The sequence below is a fragment of the Pseudopipra pipra genome, chromosome 2 (genome assembly GCF_036250125.1).
Source record: "Pseudopipra pipra isolate bDixPip1 chromosome 2, bDixPip1.hap1, whole genome shotgun sequence".
Classification (NCBI taxonomy): domain Eukaryota; kingdom Metazoa; phylum Chordata; class Aves; order Passeriformes; family Pipridae; genus Pseudopipra; species Pseudopipra pipra.
In genome coordinates, this window is record NC_087550.1 from 35,765,291 (window position 1) to 35,784,871 (window position 19,581).

Here is a 19,581-nt window from a genome sequence, read left to right on the forward strand (position 1 = left end):
TCCAAGTGTTGCAATTCTCCCCCTCAACTCTATTTTTCTACCTTGAAAGAAATAGGGCAACAGATTAACAGAAAAGTCTAAAGCAAGATTACTGGGGAATTAGCAAATTTACTCAATGAATTGCCCCATATCCACAGCCTGGACAACTTGCTCGATGCTGTTGTGGTATCTCAGCTTCAACTGTAAGATTATTAGTTCCTCTCTTCTCTCATCTTCCTTTCCCATCAGTTTATATCCTGCTGAAGCAAAAAGTTCTTGACAAGAAGCTTACAGAGACAGGTCACCAAAGAAGCAATTTCTTCCACAAGAACTAACTCCTATAGGAGTGGGGTAATTTTTATTGAACTCTGAAATGATCAATTGCAAAGCACAGCAATAAAATCCAGAACTGGAACATTCAGTAACAGCCTGAAACATAGACTTGATTTCTATTGTCATAAGGGTTTGACATGCAGTTTTTACAGGACACTTAAAGCTTTAAAATTTCCTTTTAATCAGTGTAATTGCCCATTCCCTCCCCAATCCACACATTTGTTCTAAATTGCAGTGACTTCCTGATTTCTGAGAAGTAAGGCACTACAGTGTCCTTTCAAAGCAGTTACAGATTACCACAGCAGACACTTCCCTCTGAGCTCTGAAGGTCAAGAGTGTCCATGGAAAAAAATGCAACTGGTAACTGAAGATGTATATCTAGTGATGAACAACTAACCACCACTGCTACCAAAACAGCCATTCTATGCCATCTACCATCAGACTCGAGAGGAAGCCTTCAGTGCATAAAGCGGAATTAACAGTGTTCATCCTCTCACATAGGGAAACTGCTCTGTTCTGGAAAAATTCATTAAAGCTGTCCTGTTCAAGCTAGGGGACAGATTTTAAGCATAGTCTTCAACAATTGGTATGTTCATATGGCTCAGGACAAGGCACTGGATGAAGACCTCTACATTTATAATTTTGCAATAGGAGTTGCAGCCACTGCAATGCTTTCAATTGCACATTCATCAGTGCCACGGCGGATTCTGAAGTAACCATCTTCTCCCCATGAGGTGCCCCAGCTGTTCTTCACAATCCAGAATTTCTCACCACTTTCTGGGTCTGCACCATAGCCCACCAGCAAGACAGCATGATTGGTCAATTCAAAAGGATTTGAGTCATCTTGCAGCCCAGTATGATGGTAGATCCCCTCTTTATAAAACATGAAATCATTATAAACCTCAAAGGCAACAGCCATTGGCCCATGCTGAACAAGCTCAAGTTTCATCAGGGCTTCATTGCAGCCTCCATAGAAACCACCAACATAGTGGTACTCTGAAGTGTAGTAGTGGTAACAGCTGCGTTTGAAAAGGCATGGAGAATCTTGGGCTGTGTAAGGGAAGCAGTCCTCTTCCACCACACCAAAGTCTTGGACATACTTTCCAGCAATGAGATATGGGAAGCCACCATCACAACCTAAACAAAAAAAATATGTGCTTATTACCTTGGAGAGTTACTTGAGGTGGGAGCCTCTCCTACTTATATCTTTTGGAATACTTTCAGATATACTATTGAACATGCACTGCAGAGACCCAGACAATCCTAATATTCTAGTTAGCTGTAGCTAGCTTTCTGTAACACACAAGGCAAAATTCCCATTTGTGGGAACTATGCTGGGAACGTTAATACATAGAGCCCTTTCTCATTCAATTGCTCCTGACAATCCCCATCAGGAAGAGCAGTTAGTTACATGCACTACAAAGACCTGACTAATAAGCATACAGTCCTCCAGAAAGCTTGAGTCATTGCTTTTGCTCATCTCCCCCTCCTTGTATGCTCCTCCTCCCTCTAAATATGCTACTGGAAGAATATTTAGTTCCATTCTTTCTAGGAATGCATTGCAATTTAGCTACATTTTGAGCCCTACTCCTTAGATATTCCCCACGTCACAGGTAGATCTACCTAAAATCCAGTAACATCCCAAGCATGAGGCTACCTGCTCCTTATTCAATCCCATCATCCATCCCACAAAGAGGTGGACTGACAACTCTGGAATTTTTTCCCGCAATCTTTAAAAAAAATAAAAAAGTACTATAAAGTATAGCCTGCCAAAAACTTTATAAAAAACTAAATTGTGTGCGATGGGGAAGGCACAGAAGTTTTTAATATACACTCTCCTTCTGCAGCATTATCAAAACTTGAAAGCTGTCATTGTAAATACCAGCACACTTACCCTGAGAATACTGGCTGCAAGACACAACTTGCTGCGGACTAAAGATCGGTTTCTGAGTATTGTTTGTAAGGATACGTATTCTTGCTTCCAGCATGCCCACGGAGGAAAATGCGTAACAGCTGCCACATGAGCCTAAGAAGGGGAGAAAACGGAACCATGAAGAGCAGTCAGTAATGCAAACAAGGCTAGTCACCTACAGTCAGGTACAACTAATTCCTAGAGTCCACTGAGTCAAAACCTACCAGATGTGATTAGAAGTTAAAAACCAATGGAGCAGAAACTTTATATCCACATTTAGCTTTTAAGCACGCAATTAAAAAAACCCACTTCTAACAACTTCTGAAGGAACACAGAGCTTATGCAAGAATAAGAGACAGCATACTGCTCCTCAGTGTTTTTTTCAGCAGTACCTTTTAAGAGCTATCCTATTATGCTATTCCTTCAGAATGAACCTACAGGGACCGCATTACCAGGGCAGAGAAGTCTCAGTCTACTGCCTCAGACAACAACCCTTTATGGAGTACATATGCTAAGGGGCAATGAACTATTTGAAGTGAATGCTGACATTATTGTTCTTATTTCAACCTACCAATGGATTTAGCCCTGTAATCTCCAGTTGAAAAAATATTCCACCTCTCCAGCTACCCCTAAAACAACCAACTTTTAGAGACTAGTAGTATAAATAGCAAGTTTGATATAGAGAATTCATCCCAGCTCCCCTTGCTTTCCAAGGGCACCTAATTGTATGCTGGCTTTTCAGAGGCACCTTAACTTCCCTTTGGTTTCCCAGCAGAGAGTTAAGTCTCCTTACTTTTGCATCAAAATTTAGTATTGCTTCTAGCTTTAGGCCTCTTCACTTCCTAGGACCTTCCTCTCACATATAAAAACCTTTAGAAGTGGAATGACAAGCATCACAGGGAAAAACAATTACTTGGATGGGGTCCTATTTTATCTCCTGATTGTCACCAAGGTCCATGATTTCCTTTTGTTTCCTGACAGCAGGAAAGTCAAATATTGCAGAGCTATGAAAACAAGGGAGGCCTGAGGAACAAAACAAAATACTTTCTCTTGAACTGTGTGGGTGTATAAAAGCACAGCTATTACAAAAGCAAGATTTTGTGAAATTGCACCTTCACTCAGATGTATCTCTAAAGAGAAGGGGCAAAATCAGCCTGAACATGAACACTCCTTTACCCAGCAGGGCAAAGTGAAGCAGTGAAAGATGCCACCCACTCACTATACAGTCACAGCATCTTAGATGGGCCACACTGAACACTTTGTTGCATCTTGTGTGCAAAAATGTAAAAAATACAATTCACACAACCATTTCAGTCCATTGGATTGGCTGCTAAATTTCTCTCCTGCTACCCCAGTGGCATTTATGAGGCTCACAGACTGACCTCTTTTGGAGGTTTTGTTTGTGTGGGGTTTTTTTGTTTGTTTATTTTTCTTTTTAAAGCCTGAAAGCTAAAATACTGATTTGATAGAGCAGAATGGATATTCCACAGACATTTAACATACTCAGCATGGACTTTTAGATTACAGGAAAAGTGTAGGAAGCTTTATTATTGGAAACAACAGAGTAGCTCTCATTTAGAGAAACTCTGAAGCAACATACTGGAGAAAGGGTAAGTTTGGAACTAAGTGTTCAATTGTCTGGCAGCTAAAAGAGCCTTTGGTATATTCACAGTTCACACCAGGAGAAAGTAGAGCACTCACACCTACACAGGACCATATAGTTTCCTGTTGCCATCTTCCAGTGATGCAATGTATCAGCTTGCAAGCTAGAACTCCCACAAGCCTTCCTATCCTTCTTCTGCTACCAGGAGCCCAGCTGGCAGAATAACTAACCCATAAATGAGGGATCAGTGATTTAAGTAACTCCTTCCCCACCATGCTAATGTTATGTTCCCTTCCCCAAAAAGTTGTAACTAGATAACTACCAGAAGATGCAAGTTTATTTGGAAATGGTAGTTCAGGCAAGGGAGACATTAACTGAGTCCACTTCTGGCTTCCATTAATTCAGGTCTAACCATCTAATTCAGGTCTCTCACACCACAGTGCTATAAAAGCACTTCCTACAGAATACACATATACCAGCATGGTATTCTTTTTATTCTCCTTTAAGCTAAATAATTCCCTATCACAGGGCAAAGGAAAAAAAAATAGTTTTATAGGTATTCTATATTTATCAGTGTCCACAATTTTCATAAAGACTAATGCCTCCTCTTGCAACTAATCATTTAAGTAACTCCTAAATTTATCAGGGTGGCAAGACTTGGAGGCAATATAAGCAATTTTCATGGGTTTATTCATTAAAGCTGCATGATAATTTGCCATCAGCAAGAATTAGGGAGTTTGATGTACATCAGTTCACTGAGTGTACAGAAAACTGTGGCTGAGATGGATTGGACAAAACTTGAGAGCTGTCTTTATACAGGGTTCTGTGGTAATTGGCCTTCACTACAGCAAGCTACACTGCTGTCTGGATAAGCCAGTACCATCACCTATTTCAACAGTGTTGGTTGCCAGGACTCCAACCAGTTTCCACAGGTTATTCATAGTAAAGGTGCAATCTGGCAACTGTAAGACACTTCTTGCTAACAGCAAATTATGAAGTACATCAAAAGAGCACTAGAGCATTTCATTCAGAGCTTTTATTCATTTTTACCTTGATTCCGAACAGGGCTGACATAATTGACACCATTCACATTTCTCCAGTCCCAGGATTCTGGCAAGCTTGAAACTTTTTTTAGTAATTCAGGTGTTAGAGGTGCAGGCTTTGGTCTAAAGAGGAGAAAATGATTTTGAGAAACATACCACGCTCTAGACAAGGAAACAATTACATAACACTCAGTTTTCATCTTTTGGCTTCTACTAGTTGGACTTACTTCACACTATGCAATTTGAAATAGTCTCCACCTAAACTGAGTAGGTGTCAATCTGAAGAGATTAGTTTCAGCAGGATGCAAGACCTACTCAAATATGCTCCCTGACGGAACTATATTATGAACTATCCACTGTTGAGGAATACACATGCAGTACAGGAAGCTCAGTTTGCAAGCTGCAGTGCCAGCTGCAGATTGAGTTCTGAGTGGCCCAGATGAGAGGCTGTGAACTGCCGACCCTTTGCATAACCAAGGGCCTGGGGACCTGCGGCCAAGCCACACCGGACACTCAGAGACACAGCAGGAGCCGAGGAGTCCAGATTTTCACCGCTCAGCCTGTGAGCGGATAAAAGCCCCAGGGTTTCTTCATTTGGGGCCCCTCCACAGAAGTACCAGCTTAAGCTGTTATTTTGTTATTTAGTTATTGCATCAAGATTAAATTATTTTACGTATCTGGACATCTGAGACTCTGCTATGGGAAACCTGGAGTCAAGCCAGGAAGGAAACCTGGTCTGACTGCGTGAGTGTGGGGTCTGTAGCTGCAAAGGGGCCTCGGTTCCAGCTCAGGTGCTGCGAGACTGACTGCCAGAGTGGCTTCTGGATGGTCAAACAGGGACGTTTCCTTAACATCTACAAGCGGCTGAGGTCAAATATCTTTGTGCTCATCTGAAGTGCTGAGGGTCACTGCAACACAGTTCTGCAGCAGATATTTTACACCTCTGCTATCACAAGGTATGTAGAATATCTGACTGCAGAAGGCACCTTGTCTTGGCAGCATGCACTGACAGCAGCTACAGACTGTTTAACTGCAGACAGACATGGCTTACATCAACACTTCACTAGATGTAGTACCACTTGTCTCAGAAACTTCTCTGGAGCAAGTTTTTACTGTGACTACTGAAGAAGTATTGAATGTTACTTTCCTCATTTACCACTTGCAGCCAAGTGATGCTCATACATCAGCAAGCCAAGAGCTTTCTATATTCAGCCTTCACACAACCCAATGCTTGTCCTTAGGTGCCATTCACAAATACCAGACACTGGAATCTGTTCTGAAAGCAGGAGAGGGCCAACCAAATACCATCATGGCACTGTATGGGTGCAACAGGTTATTGTTACCAAGTAGTTTACTGTATTTGAAGATGATCTACAAGGTGAGTTCTGTCTATATGATAAAACCATGATAATCTGCATAATTATCCCACACAAATCAGCAGTTTTATTGTAGAGTAGGACCTTCTTCTACAACACACAATTGCCACAGTTTGGAAAACTAAGTAGCATTCCTACTCACAGGAATACCAAGAGTGAAAAAAGCAAAAATGCCAAGAAGGTAGAAAGCTGTAAAGAAGAGAATCTTTAGATCAAAGAACTCTAGTCTGCAAATTAATCTAGAGGATGATGTACAAATCCCCATTACTGCTCTCTGCTCAGTGATCTGCAAGACCCTGAAGGCATTCTTGGGGCTGCTTTCATGCTTCTTCAGTGAGACACCACTCCTGTTAGAGCATCCTGTTGAAGGCATGGCAAATTATCAAAGTAATCAGGGAATTCCCTCAGAAATCTTTAATATTTATGTTTAATGGCAGAATGCAGTTCACTGCTTTTTAATTGCAATTATGAACTAGCAGAACCGGGACAAAGTACAAGCAGAAACTCCTGACTGTGGCAAACAGCTGATAAGCAGACAAGAGAGTGAGATGACAACCGACACTGTTCCACTTCTTCCCTGCACATATGAATTCAGCAGCGAGCTACTGGGCAAGATTAAAGGGTAGGTTACTCTATTTGTCTCAGCTGCTTGAGATGATAGATGCTCAGAATAATCATTCAAATGAAAACTATGTTGGGACCCCATGACTATGAGCTGGAAGGCCCTGAAACTTGATTAAACATCTGACCTACAAGCCAAAACACAGCTAGAAAGCACCAGGACAAATATAAGCAGTCTTGGCAGCAGCGAGGTTTATGGCAAAATAAAAGGTTTTGTTTTGTTTCAACTACCTTGAAGCTCTGGAATAGAGACCCCCAGCTCTTCTAGTTAGTTCTTCCAGGGTAAAATGCTCATACTCCTCGTATCTTGCTGCTCTCCATGACTTCTGATGAGCATTGATAGCATTTACGAAATCAGAGTTGTGCACATAACGCCTGCCTGAAAGTCTGCAAACAAAAGCAACCAAATAAAACAGTAAGAAAAGGACAGATTGAAAAATAAAGGTGTTCTCTAAACTCAATATGTAAAAGACTAACTCTGGAAGTGTCTTGTGGTAGGTACTGATAAAGAAACATGGAAATACTGGATCAAGGCAAGGTTCCTTAAACTTGAGACTGACTAGATATAATCATCTTGCTTAGACATGCCAGTTTTGTAACTGAGCTTCGCCACAGGAGAAACTCTGACGTGACAGGCACACGCTCCTCTGTTTTAGTGCATTCAGGTTTTATTTCCAACATTATAACTGGTATTAACTTTGCCCTCAGTAACGCAATTGGTCCTTATGGTTTTAGTTAAAACCTGAAGGACAGTTATGAAACATTTTATTCCAGTAAAAGCTCACTTATCTGTTGCTTACCTCCCCCAGGGCTTCTGAAGAGGCAGCTCGTTTATGTGAACATCTGAAGGAGATGAAGTAATCTTCTGTCCAACGAAACAAGCCCAATTGTGGCCAAGTACATCATGTACCCATCCTGGTAGAGTCTCATTACAGTAGCTGGTTACATTCTGGCCTTCCTTTTTATACTGTAATGTGAAGAAGTTATGCTGGTGTTGAGCAGATGCATTTGTTAGCCTAACAGCAGTTCCCCACCAACCCAGCTGCTTCTTGCCTGTGTTTCAGAGGAAGTGACCAAACATATACTCCAGAGGTTAAGTAGATAAATGAAACTGATACTTATCAAATCACTGCAGAAGACAATCAGGTTGTGACTTGCACTGTTAGCAAGAAAGCATGCATTAATATCAGTATCAACTAACAGGTGCTAGTTGTTTGGGTTCAACAGTTACTTTCTCAGCAAAATGCAAAAGACCTCTTAGTACTTACCCTTCTCTTCAAGGCCCTGAGGTTTGTTGCTCCACATATGTGACTAGTCAAGCTAACTCTGGACTACTTCAAAAGTTTGAGAAACTAGGACTGAAACACAGGAAGGATAGCAAGTTTCTCTCATCCAGTAACCTCTCAGGGAAACATGTACTATTTCTATATTTATTTGTGTGTAATTTATGTACTGTTTTTGTTTTACAAGTCAGAACCAAAGATGAGACTTCCTGCAACTGCTTAAAGCTTGAGCTGTGATGGTACAGCATCAAGAAACAACTTCATGTGAACTATCAAAATGAAACAGTATGAAATGATGATCTATTGAGAACAACTCATTTAAAGTTGGCAGTGAGGAGAGTGTTACTAAGGTCTCAAGTCCTGAGTCCTAACACTTCCCTGTTCACATAAGTCTTCATTTTAGTACTGAAGAGTAATAATGTTACGTATTCAGTAAAATGTGTCTTCATACAACAGTTAGCACTAACACTTTACCCAGCTACGTAAGTTTTCTGAATTAGCAATTCTTTGACAGCAGAATGTCTCAGGATGGGGCAGGGGGCGTGTGGCTCTTTACTCATCACTCATCTCTTAAGGTTAGAGCCTGTTTTGTATTAAACTACAAAGGAGCCTGAAAATCCCATGCAACAAAAGCTTTAACTTTACTCTTCTAATCACAAAAATAGAATCCAAGTTTCCTAGTCCAAAAATACTTCCTTAAATCTCATTGAAATTGCACATGTACAACAGTACAGGGATTTTGGAACTATGTTTCAACAAATGCTTGCTCAGCTTCTTTACTGAAGAAAGCGGTGGTTTTTGGTGACAGAAATGCCCCAAGATGGAAATGAGTAATTAAAGAGACAGGGGGATTGTGACTCTGTACAGGTTTTGTGGGAAATCTGAAGGAGAACATGTAGTGAAATAATTAAGTTTATCGATCAAAGGAATAAAATTAAAGGCTAATTCTCTGTTTTAGAACAGGAATTTGCTTTGTCCCCAGTCTGGAGGTTGCAGAGGCTTCATATCTACACTCCTGCTTGTCTAGCAAGGCAAGCAAGTTTGCTGACTGGAGCAGCATGGGGGCACTAGGAAGCTGAGCTGTTGCCTTGCTCTATTCATCCTCTCTTACTGTGCAAGACTGTGCAATATAGGATATAACTACACTTGGCCACATAGCAAGGGCAAGGTCCAGAGATGATTTGAGAAATACCTTCTTCACAACAGGAGTGCTAGAAATCCAGACACCCAAAAGCAACAGGTTAGTGACTTTACATCTACAATTTACTGTGAGATCACTTTATTGGTTCTACACGACAGCATTAAATTAATACCTGTCTTTTTTATGTAAAAGTTGCCACAGATTATAACAAGACTAAGTACAGCTATTCTCAATAAACACAGGCCTTCAATCTAAATACGTGAAGATTAGAGGAACAGGCCTGCTTCCTGCAACAATCAGACACAGATCCTGCCTAGTATGCAGTTATACTGAATTAAATTAAAATTAAATTAGATTTAGGACTTAACTCGTTGCCTTTTTTTTCATGAAGACATCTGATAACTAGCAAATTAAAACAACAAAATGCCTTTTTTTTCTGTTTTGTTTTTCTCTCCTAAAAATCCCTGTCCTTTTCCAGGAGATCAAATTCATTGCTTTTTTAAAGATGTAGATAAACCAGAATAGCATTCACAACATTTGTGCAACTTATCTTTTGGGAAAGTGAATTTAGCAAGTTTCTTACACTGTTCTTTCAGTTCATACGTATCAGTGAAACTAGGAAGGGGGTAAGAGGACAGTCAGTGGCAATGCCTCAAGACACAAAAGCCAATTTCAGACAGTCTGTGTAGAAGCCTAAAATTAGGCAATTCAAATACTCTGTAGCTAACTTTTTATAGACTGGTAGACTATGAGCTACTACTGAACTGACTTTAAAAAGGGGACACAGAGACTTTGAGACCACAGCATATCAAATGATACCTGGATAAAGAGAATTTAACCTCAAAGAAGCATAGTCAGCTAGGAAATGAAAATATACCCGAAAGGTCCCAATTTGCCTTTCCCCCTCTGACGTGTAATTGAGAGCCACTGACGCAGCGAAGTGACAGAGAAACCTTTAAAAATCTCCAATATTTATGCTTCATTTCTACAAGCCAGTTAATTACCCAATGAGCCACACGTTAGAAGAAATAAAATGGGGTAGCAGCGTCATAGATGCCATGACAATGACACCCACTGCTTACTACCAGAAGGTACACCACCAACTCAGCACATCATTTCTAAAACCACAGGCAGCATTTCTTACTGCTACCAGTGAAGGTCTGAGAGATTCGATCTGGCAAATCTGATTGTACCAGTGTAATGGTTTTAGAGGACTGACTATGAGTATGCCTGCCCAAATAACAATCATACAGGGACACGGCACCATTGCATGAACAACAGCTGACTCAGGTGGATGTGAATTTTAACATCAGACCCGAAAGAAGCTGCCAGCACAGCACCCAAAACATCCACAGAACCCATCCTGTAACAGCATCCTTCATGGAGGACAACAGCCACACAGCTCTGATCACCAGCAACTGCTGGACAACTGCTGCATGCATTTTCTCTGCAGACCTAAGATGATGGCTTTCATTTCTGAGTTAATAAGAGACCACTGCAACCATGCCACGTGGTAACTTCATCAGCCAATGCTCACATCCGCAACATTAAGTAAACTGCATCCAGTGATCTGACCAGTCTAGGACAATTCCTGTAAAAAGGCACCAAATATATTCAACAGTTCCAATTCTGAGGTTTAAGCTTTAATTCTATTTCAAATGCATATTTTTCTCAAGCCTGACAACTCACGTGACTTTGCCTAATGCCAGAATTTAGCCAAGCCACTCCAACAACATTAACCTTAAAAGGCTTCATGTAACTAGACTTCGAAGACTGCTGTCAGATACTTGAACCCCAGGTAAGGTTTTTGGTGCAGTATACTTTTAATAGCATCTTTCCTGTGTTGGTCATCATGACAATCTATCTGCATATTCACTTCTAGTCCTAGTAAAAAACCATAATTGTTTAAAGCTTTCTTTAAATCTTTAATCTCACTAAGGGGAAAGCACAAAAGGATGGAGACCTTATTGGAAATGTTATTTTAACAGGGATTCAGCAGTGCTACAAACACAGGCTGTCCACCCATCCCCTTTTACATCTGATGTTCTCATGTACAATTTCCTCATGAGGGGAAGAGGAGGAGCAGGCACTGATCTCTTCTCTCTGGTGACCAGGGATAGGACCCAAAGGAATGGCCTGAATTTGTGTCAGGGGAGGTTTAGGTTGGATATTAGAGAAAGGTTCTTCACCCAGAGGGTCACTGGACACTGGAACAGGCTTCCCAGGGAAGTGGTCACAGCACCAAGCCTGACAATTCAAGAATCATTTGAACAATACTCTCAGGCACATGGTGTGACTCTTTGGGATGGTCCTGTGCAGGCCCAGGATTTGGACTCAATGATCCTTGTGGGTCCCTTCCAACTTGGCATATTCTGTGATTTAGCCTGGTGGAAAGACTTATCACTCATTTGTTACCAAATTTACAAGTGTGGCTATGCATTTTAATACAGGAAGTACACACTGAATTAGAACAGAGTTGCAGACTTGCAGATGCCCTACTGTACAAAAATACAGAAGATTATGTTAGTAGAACAAAGTACTGCATCTTGCTCCCTGATATAAAATGCAAGCAAGTATCAACCGTAGGGGCATTTTCTTTACTCTAGAGAACATTCTCAAATTCTTTCAGATTTACACTTTAGGGAAGCAGCAGTTGCACACTGCCAGTTAAGGGAGCCCAACTAAGACAGGTTAAAAGCTGACTTTCAAGTGATATGCAGAATGATTAAATAGCATTAGCAGCTCTAGCACATGAAACGAAATGAATTCAGGGTTTTTTTTTCATATCTCAAAATTTAAACATAAACTACTGTCACATATCGAGGCTGGTTATTTCAGAACTGTAGTCCTTGATTTTAACCAAATTTGGGAGCATTGGGGAAGAGAGAAAAGGATGTGACAAAGATATCACCGAGTCAGTCTGGAAAAGACTAGTAACTTGAGTGGTGGAATATTCTATTATCTACTTCTTTCTTTTTGCTGAAGTGATTATACTGTTTCAAAATGAAAAAATGCCAGACTTGTGGTTTTTGCTAAAGGACATCTCAGAAGTCAGAATTAGTACCAGTTAGCTTAAGGTACAAACAGCAAGAACCTTACAACACTGTCACCCTCAAAGTGGTAGTCTCAGCAATAAATACTTTAAAGCTACAAATTGAAATTAGTTAGCCTCAACTTTCCTTTCAGCCTCACTCTATCTTTTTATGTTATGTTGTTTCTATTTCTTTTGCCATCCTTCGGGGAAAAAATAAAAACTTTAAGGCCTCATATATTGCATAGCCCTAAAGAATCCTTGTGTCATCCAGCAGAAGCACATGCTCAAGCTTCTGCTAAGTCAGTAGACTAAATTCATATCCAAGTTCAGGATAGGGATGTTTCAGCAGCACACATTAAACAAGAGCATTCCTGTAAAACAAACAAGTTACTCTGTGATGCAAACAAACAGCAAGAAGAATAACTATGACTTGTCAGAAGCAGAATGCAAGAATACAGTAGGATGTTGCATTTAAGTTGGAAAACTTAAGAGAACAGTAATACAACGATAGAAATAAAACACTGTTAGAGTTTCTTTACTTAAGATACTAAAGCAAACTGAGGAAAAAATGCATAGATAAACTCACTCAATCCACTCCTTTGGTGTATATAATCATTTCCCCACAGGCCCCAAGTCAAAGAACAACTAACTTGTAATGGTAGTGAGGCCCCACAAAAGTCTTAGTAGATGTCTGTTTAGCAAGCCACAGGAACAAAAAGCTTAATAACTCACTGACACATGCATCATCCAACAGGCTGTGTCTATATATACACAGTACAGCAGCTCTGATAAAGCCACCACTTAAGGCAAGCTCACAGCATTCTGGTCAGTAATTAATAGCTTAATTTTTTAACATGAAGCAGAAATACACCAGAAGTTCAATTAGCACCAGTGGCACTTCTATGCCTGAAACACACAGACTACACTAGCGGCTTAAATACTGCTCTTCATTGTGCCAAGCAACTCCATCTCTCTTCAATGTCAGAACAGGAGCATTACAGAATACAAGTTACAGGACCATAGTATATAAAAAGGACGTTTCTTCTGCCCTGTCACCATGATGAGGTTTTAGCCACATAACTTTAGTGCAACATAAAAAGAATTTGAAACTGATGAGCAGCCTTTAAGCAATAAACACTTTCTTGACAAGCCCAAACCCACTACTATGGAAAGAGATATGCAAGGCTTTCTGTATCATGGCTGTTCCAATACCACAACCCACTCCATGAACCAAGAAATTATTCCACAATCAAGCAGTAACTCCAGAACCATGTTCACACTCTAAGGTTACTTCAGAGTGAATTAAGTAATTTTACCAAGTAGAAAAAAATAGAGCAAATTACTCCATATTAAACATATTAGTTCTTTCTTGTTGTAAAGCAAGAGACTACCAGCAAAGAAAATTCTTCCCTTCCATGAATTCCAAAGGGACTTTGTCTTATGACTTTTCAAATACTCAACAGTGATCAAGGCTAAGCAATATACTATGAGATTGCTTTAACGCTTTCCTCTTATTGCATTTCCAGGGAGGAAGGCCCTTGCCAGTTAGTATTATAGTTTACCCTTTTTACTCCAAAGGCTTCTCAAGTATGACCAACACTAAGCAAATGAAGTCTGCTATGTTTATGTTACTTTCAGGTGCAAATGGTAGGAGTATTTTAAACAATAGGCAAACATTGTTCAAAAAACTCTGAAGCCTGCATTGAATGGAATATATTACTTATTCCCTAGAAATTTTAGGGTAGAAGATGATGAAAATCGTCTTACAAAAGAATTAGTTGCATTTGAAAGATAAAACCACATTTCTAGTTTCTATCAGGACTAGACATTTTGTATTTCTATTTCATATGTAATGCAGTATTTACTGGATTAAAAGTAAACAGATATGCACAGCTAAATATGTCACAAAGTCAAACAGTTTGTAAGGAACCACTTCCTCCCTCCAAGTCCCCACTGATGGTTGTGAAGAATTTTGGAGATAGACAGCATTGCATGTTGTTGCCCAATAACATCAAGTAGTTATCTGCAGCAAAAAACCGCAATTATTAAGTGTTGTGGTATTTCCTCAGCCTTCTCAGACATTTTACATGCATCTTGGTAATCCATTGTTTCCTTTAGAGCAGGAAAACTAATAGATGGTAACCAAATTTGGCTCTAATCCTCACTATAATGTCTAAGAAAAGAAGTCTTTAAATTAAAGATGTCTTGCTGATGAATTCCCGACTACTGAACAATGAGCCAAACAAGCTTGCGATTTCTCAGTACCAAAGGTGACTGCAAAACTAACAATTAATGCATTTGCTCACAAACGGCTAAAACACATACATGATTTGACTGGCCTTGTTTTGAGCAACAAGGTGAATCAGATGACCACCAAAAGTTCCTTCCAACCTAAATTATTCTATAAAAGTTTTGGTATATTGTTTTAAGATTACTCTTGCGAACAATGCAATACAAGAAATCAACACTTATTGATTACATGACTTAGTGCTCATGTTCTGGGATGTATTTCACAAGGTACATCACAAGCAGAAGCAGAGCCTTCTCTGACTCTCAACTGTCTTCAAGTTGGCTCCTAACAGATCCATTTATGTTCCAGAGCAGGCCACACTGTTTCTATGATTACACTGCTCACATACAAGAACTAATTTGATAATCAGCACCTGTTTCACTGCTCAGCATACCGGCTTGTAAAGCCACTCTGTATTTCAGTGTAAAATATCAGCCTAAGGATTCCCAGTCTGCTAGTTCAACTATATTCTCCTCAAATGAGTTCAACAACTGCTGAATTCTACCTGCCAGACACGACATCTCAAGCCTGAGTTCATGGAAATACTATAGTATAGTGTTCCACTGTCCTCACAGAGGCAGCAATTCCTGCTACTTTTGAGGGAGGCCCTCCCACTGTAGGTAGGCTCATAGATGTGTCCCTGCCTAAGAAGTTTCAAAACAATTCTGCCCAATTAGACTACCTTTCAGTGTCCATACAGTTTTTGGTGTATCACCTGCCAAAGCTATGAGAAGTGCACATAGCAGCAATTTAGTTTCACTGTCTTATACAGATGAGAATGTCAATCAGGTATTTCCCTCTCACACAAGTATAAGACCCTGTCTTATTTTTAAAAACTGCATTCTTATTTTAAAAATTTACAGTTATAAGAGTGCACTAGTCTTGACAGTTATTTATAGCAGCTGATGTAGTGCCACATTTTTAACTTGTGAAGAAAACAGTGTTGATAATTCAGAGGTGTTTTAGTTATTGCTGAGCAGCACTTACACAGCATCGAGGCCTCACCTGCTCCTCAGAGAGCCCTGCCAGCAAGTAGGCTGGGGGTGCACAAGAAACTGGGAGGGGACACAGCCTGGACAGCTGACCCCAACTGACCAAAGGGATATTCCATGCCGTACAATATCACGTACAGAAATAACAGTTGAGGAAAGAAGGAAAAAAGAGGAATATTCAGAATCATGACATCTGCCTTCTTGTGTAACAGTCACGCATGATGAAGAGCCACTTCATGGAAATTGCTAAGACCTGCTTACTGGTGACAAGTAGTGAACGAGTTCCTTATTGTGCTTTGCTTGCCTACACAGCTTTTGCTTTACCTGTTAAAGTACCTTTATCTCAATCCATGAGTTTTTGCACTTCTATCCTTCCAATTCTTTCCCCTGTCCCACTGGGGGGAACAAGCAAGTGGCTGATTGGAGCTTTGCTACTTATCAGGGTAACCCCTATCTACACACTGGGGTTAACCTAAGCCCCCATTAGTTATGTTAAACAGCCTACACAGTCCTTTACCTTACATGAGCTCAAACTGACACACAGAAAGCTGCAAGGAACTTGTAGTTAAATTCAAGCCTTATACATCACTTCTGTTCAGTAAGGATTACAATTCTCCTGGGAGAGCAGATTATCACTTTTCTTAACATCTGAAAACACTGACTTTAAAACAGCTACTGTAAAATAAACCATCTATGATGGCGCCTAGAAAGACGATGTAAAGCAAAAGTAATTTCTTCACCCTCCTTCTACTAGTGAAGGTTCAGTGATTTTGTGCTTGGACAAGGCCTAGGTGTTTACTGCTGACTCATCTGAAGCCAGACACAAGATCATGCTTCCTGAAAAAACCAAGAAACATGTTCACTGTTCCTGCCCAGGACTGCATTCATCAACTATTGCAAAACATATGTCTCCCAGGTAGCAAAGTTATCCTGCAGAGATTACTTCAAACCACCCTTCAGACTCACAATGCCACTCACTGGGACAGCAGCAGAGCATTCCTTTAACAAGAGAGTTTTCTCCTGTCTACCCCCTGCCTGCCATCACTGTTTTCAGCTTGGTATGAAGTCATTAACAGGGACTGGAGAAAACAGTATTACTCCAGATAAATAATTATAGGCAGCATAAAGGTTCCTGAGATATTAAAGCAGTATTCTGAAATAAAATTTAAAGAATCCTATAAATCCTTCAGCAAGGAGAACAGAAGGCTCCAAAATTTCCATGCATTAGAGAACATCTTTAAGGAAAGATAAAAGGAATGGTGTTTGCTATTTCACTTGGGTCCACAGTGTCAAGAAAAGTAAAAAAAAAAAAAAAAAAAAAAAGAAAAAAATTCTGGCTACTAAGAGAGTTAGCTTCGTGAAGGCCTAGAATTGTTTCAAGCATGCCAAGAAAGGAAAGCAGCAGCAGCATCTGTAATTTTTTTCAGATAATGCCCAGTATGGGCATTACTCCCTACCCAGGCACTGATAACTATTTCCTTATGTTAAAAAAATTCTTTGTCTAGTAATCTAGGCAAATCTTAGAATCAAATATAATAAGTGTCCCAATTGACCTACCATGCCACTCAGGGACTGAAGAGAAGCCTAACTATAAGCCATTTTAGCAACAGCCAGTGATCTAGTACACACCAAGTTAACTCACCTTAAAAAATGCAAACCACTTGTAGTCATTTATCACAATTTCAAAGCCTTGATTGTAAATCAAAGTGAAGAAACCATAGTTGCCCAGACTATCTTGAGCCACATCTAACTTCTGAAGGTTGACAAGCACCTTTTTCTCCACAGGCCCTAAAAGAAATACAATCATTACAGGCATGATTACTGTGTGGAAGAGATTAAAAGCTAAATAGTAACTCCCCGCTACTATTATCTCCTCGCGGGTATTTCCACGGGGCGCGGTATTTCCAGCTCTCCGGATGCTGTCAGGCTCCCCCGACAGCCAGCTCTGCCAGCCGGTGGCTTCCCAGGAGGTTCCAGGTGTGTCGCCCAGCACAGCCACGCTCTCCTCCTGGTCACAGCCACTGCCCGGGCAGGCTGAGCTGGGCAAGGAGGCACCTGTGAGGGGCAGTGAGCAGGCAAGAGCCGTGGGGCTCATCAAGAGGCCTAGTCGAGCCCTAACCGAAACAAACAGAAGTGGTCAGACGCACTCCCATGCGGGAACCCGCCTCCTGTGCCGGCTCTGGGCTCTCCCGGCACGGAGCCGCCGCTGCCCCCCCCCCATCTCCTCGGGCTCCCCGGAACACCCTCTCCCCCTCCCGGAGCGGCTGTGGGCACCCGGAGCTCCGCGGGGAAGGGGAACTGGCCAGAGCCGCCGCGGTCTCACCCGCCTGCGAGCAGTTGCCGTGGCGGCCGCCGGCCCGCCAGACGCGGAGCTCCCAGGCGCCCAGCAGGTCGGCGAAGGAGCAGTTGGCCGGCGTGTCGGCCACCACGGCCGCGGGCGGCGCCGCCAGCAGCACCAGCGCCACGGCCCCCAGCGCCCACCCCGCCATTGCACCGCGCCCGCAGCCGCCGCCTCCGCTGAAGTGAGCCCGGACGCCGCCACCTCCCCGCCCCGCCACCTCCCCGCCCCCGGGGCCGGGCCCGCCCCGGGCCGGCTGCGCTCCGCCGGGAGGGGCAGGGCCTCCTCCACCCCGGAGGGTGTTCATTCCAAACGGCGTCCTCTGCTGGAAGGGCGCCCACGTCTCCAAAGGGCATCCTGCCTCGCAAAGGGCATCCTCCTCACCGAAAAGCATCCCCCGCCCCAAAAGTTGTCCTCTCCGACGGAAGTCCTCCTGCCCAAAGGGCATCTTCTTCCCCAAAGCCCATCCACCTCCCTGAAAGGCATCCTTCCCTCAAAGGGCAACCTCCTGCCCAGATCCCCTGTCCCGCTCCCCAGCCTCAAGCCTGGGCATTCGCGAGGTCCCCCGCAGAGGGGCAGCCGGACGAGGCTGGTCCCCAGGGTCACTGCAGGTCTTGCTGCTGAGGAGGATGAGGGTTCTTGTTCGCCATGGGTTTAGCGGCACAAAGTCACTCAGAGTTTCTGAAGCAGCCTCACGTCATAGGCGGGAAGCCATGAGGCAGCAGTCCTGCTCGGGATGTAACCCAAAAACCTGTACCATCTTTGAGACCCTTTGTACACAGCAGCAGTCAACAAATAGCATGGAAAATCCCCCCTGAAAGTGGAAACTTCAGTGATCTGCAAAATCCTGCACAACCAACAACCAGAATGTTTGCAGGGGACAGGTGTTGTCTAAGGCAGAGATGTCTCCACCAAACTGTGAGACTCGTTTGAGTGTAGCCTCCGAGTGCACAGCTGGGTGTGCAGGGAAGTGGTTCTTCTGCTGCTGTCTCTCCAGATGCAAAATGTGCCTACTTTCACATCCCCATTTTAGGGGAAGTATTTTAGAAGTCTAAAATACTTGCTGATGAGTAAATATGCCCTAATTTTAAAAAAGAATTATATAAAAAAAACCCTTTCCAGGGAACAATAAATGCATATAGTATGAAAATGTTGGCTATGAAAATGATGCACTAGCTTAACTATGGATATAAATTTAAAACGAATTTTGTTAAACTGGTATAAATCTACATGTAGATGCTCATCACAGATTTCAACAGTGCAGCTTTAAATAACTCACTTATGAGCTAAACTAGGTTTAAACTATGTGTCCATTTTTTTGTAATTGATTTAAATCAGGGGATTAGGAATTATATCAGTAAATTTTAACTAGTTTAAGTAATACATTATTTTACCACAGTCACTTTGCTTTTATTCTGTCTTCTCAGCCTTTTGGGGAAGGATTAATTTGACACTTTGCTGCTGACTCTTAGAGCGACCAGCTAATAGATGTTCTTATTCAGACTAGCGAAAAGATAAAAACCACATTGCACTTGTTTTGGGACTGTCTTTTAGGGATCCTAAAGCACTGACTTGGTTGGGAAAGCAGAATTTCCTCCATTTCACAGACAAGAAAATAAACGCTGCTTCAATTCAC

General features: G+C 41.8%; 1 protein-coding gene across 2 annotated transcripts; it reads right to left on the reverse strand.

Annotated features, from left to right (window-relative positions):
- Nucleotides 1-315: 315 nt before the first annotated feature.
- On the reverse strand, nt 316-18,408 carry CTSC (cathepsin C). Of its 2 annotated transcripts, none has more exons than XM_064645010.1 (7): nt 18,330-18,408; nt 17,250-17,395; nt 7,668-7,834; nt 7,099-7,254; nt 4,878-4,993; nt 2,207-2,338; nt 316-1,449 (listed from the first exon to the last, which is right to left on the reverse strand). In XM_064645010.1, exons 1-7 carry the CDS (start codon nt 18,391-18,393, stop codon nt 947-949), a joined length of 1,284 nt encoding a protein of 427 aa, XP_064501080.1. In that variant the 5' UTR covers nt 18,394-18,408; the 3' UTR covers nt 316-946. The 2 variants fall into 2 exon arrangements, with proteins under 2 accessions (XP_064501080.1, XP_064501079.1); XM_064645009.1 differs by lacking the exon at nt 18,330-18,408 and adding an exon at nt 17,931-18,163.
- Between the last annotated feature and the right edge of the window lie 1,173 nt (nt 18,409-19,581).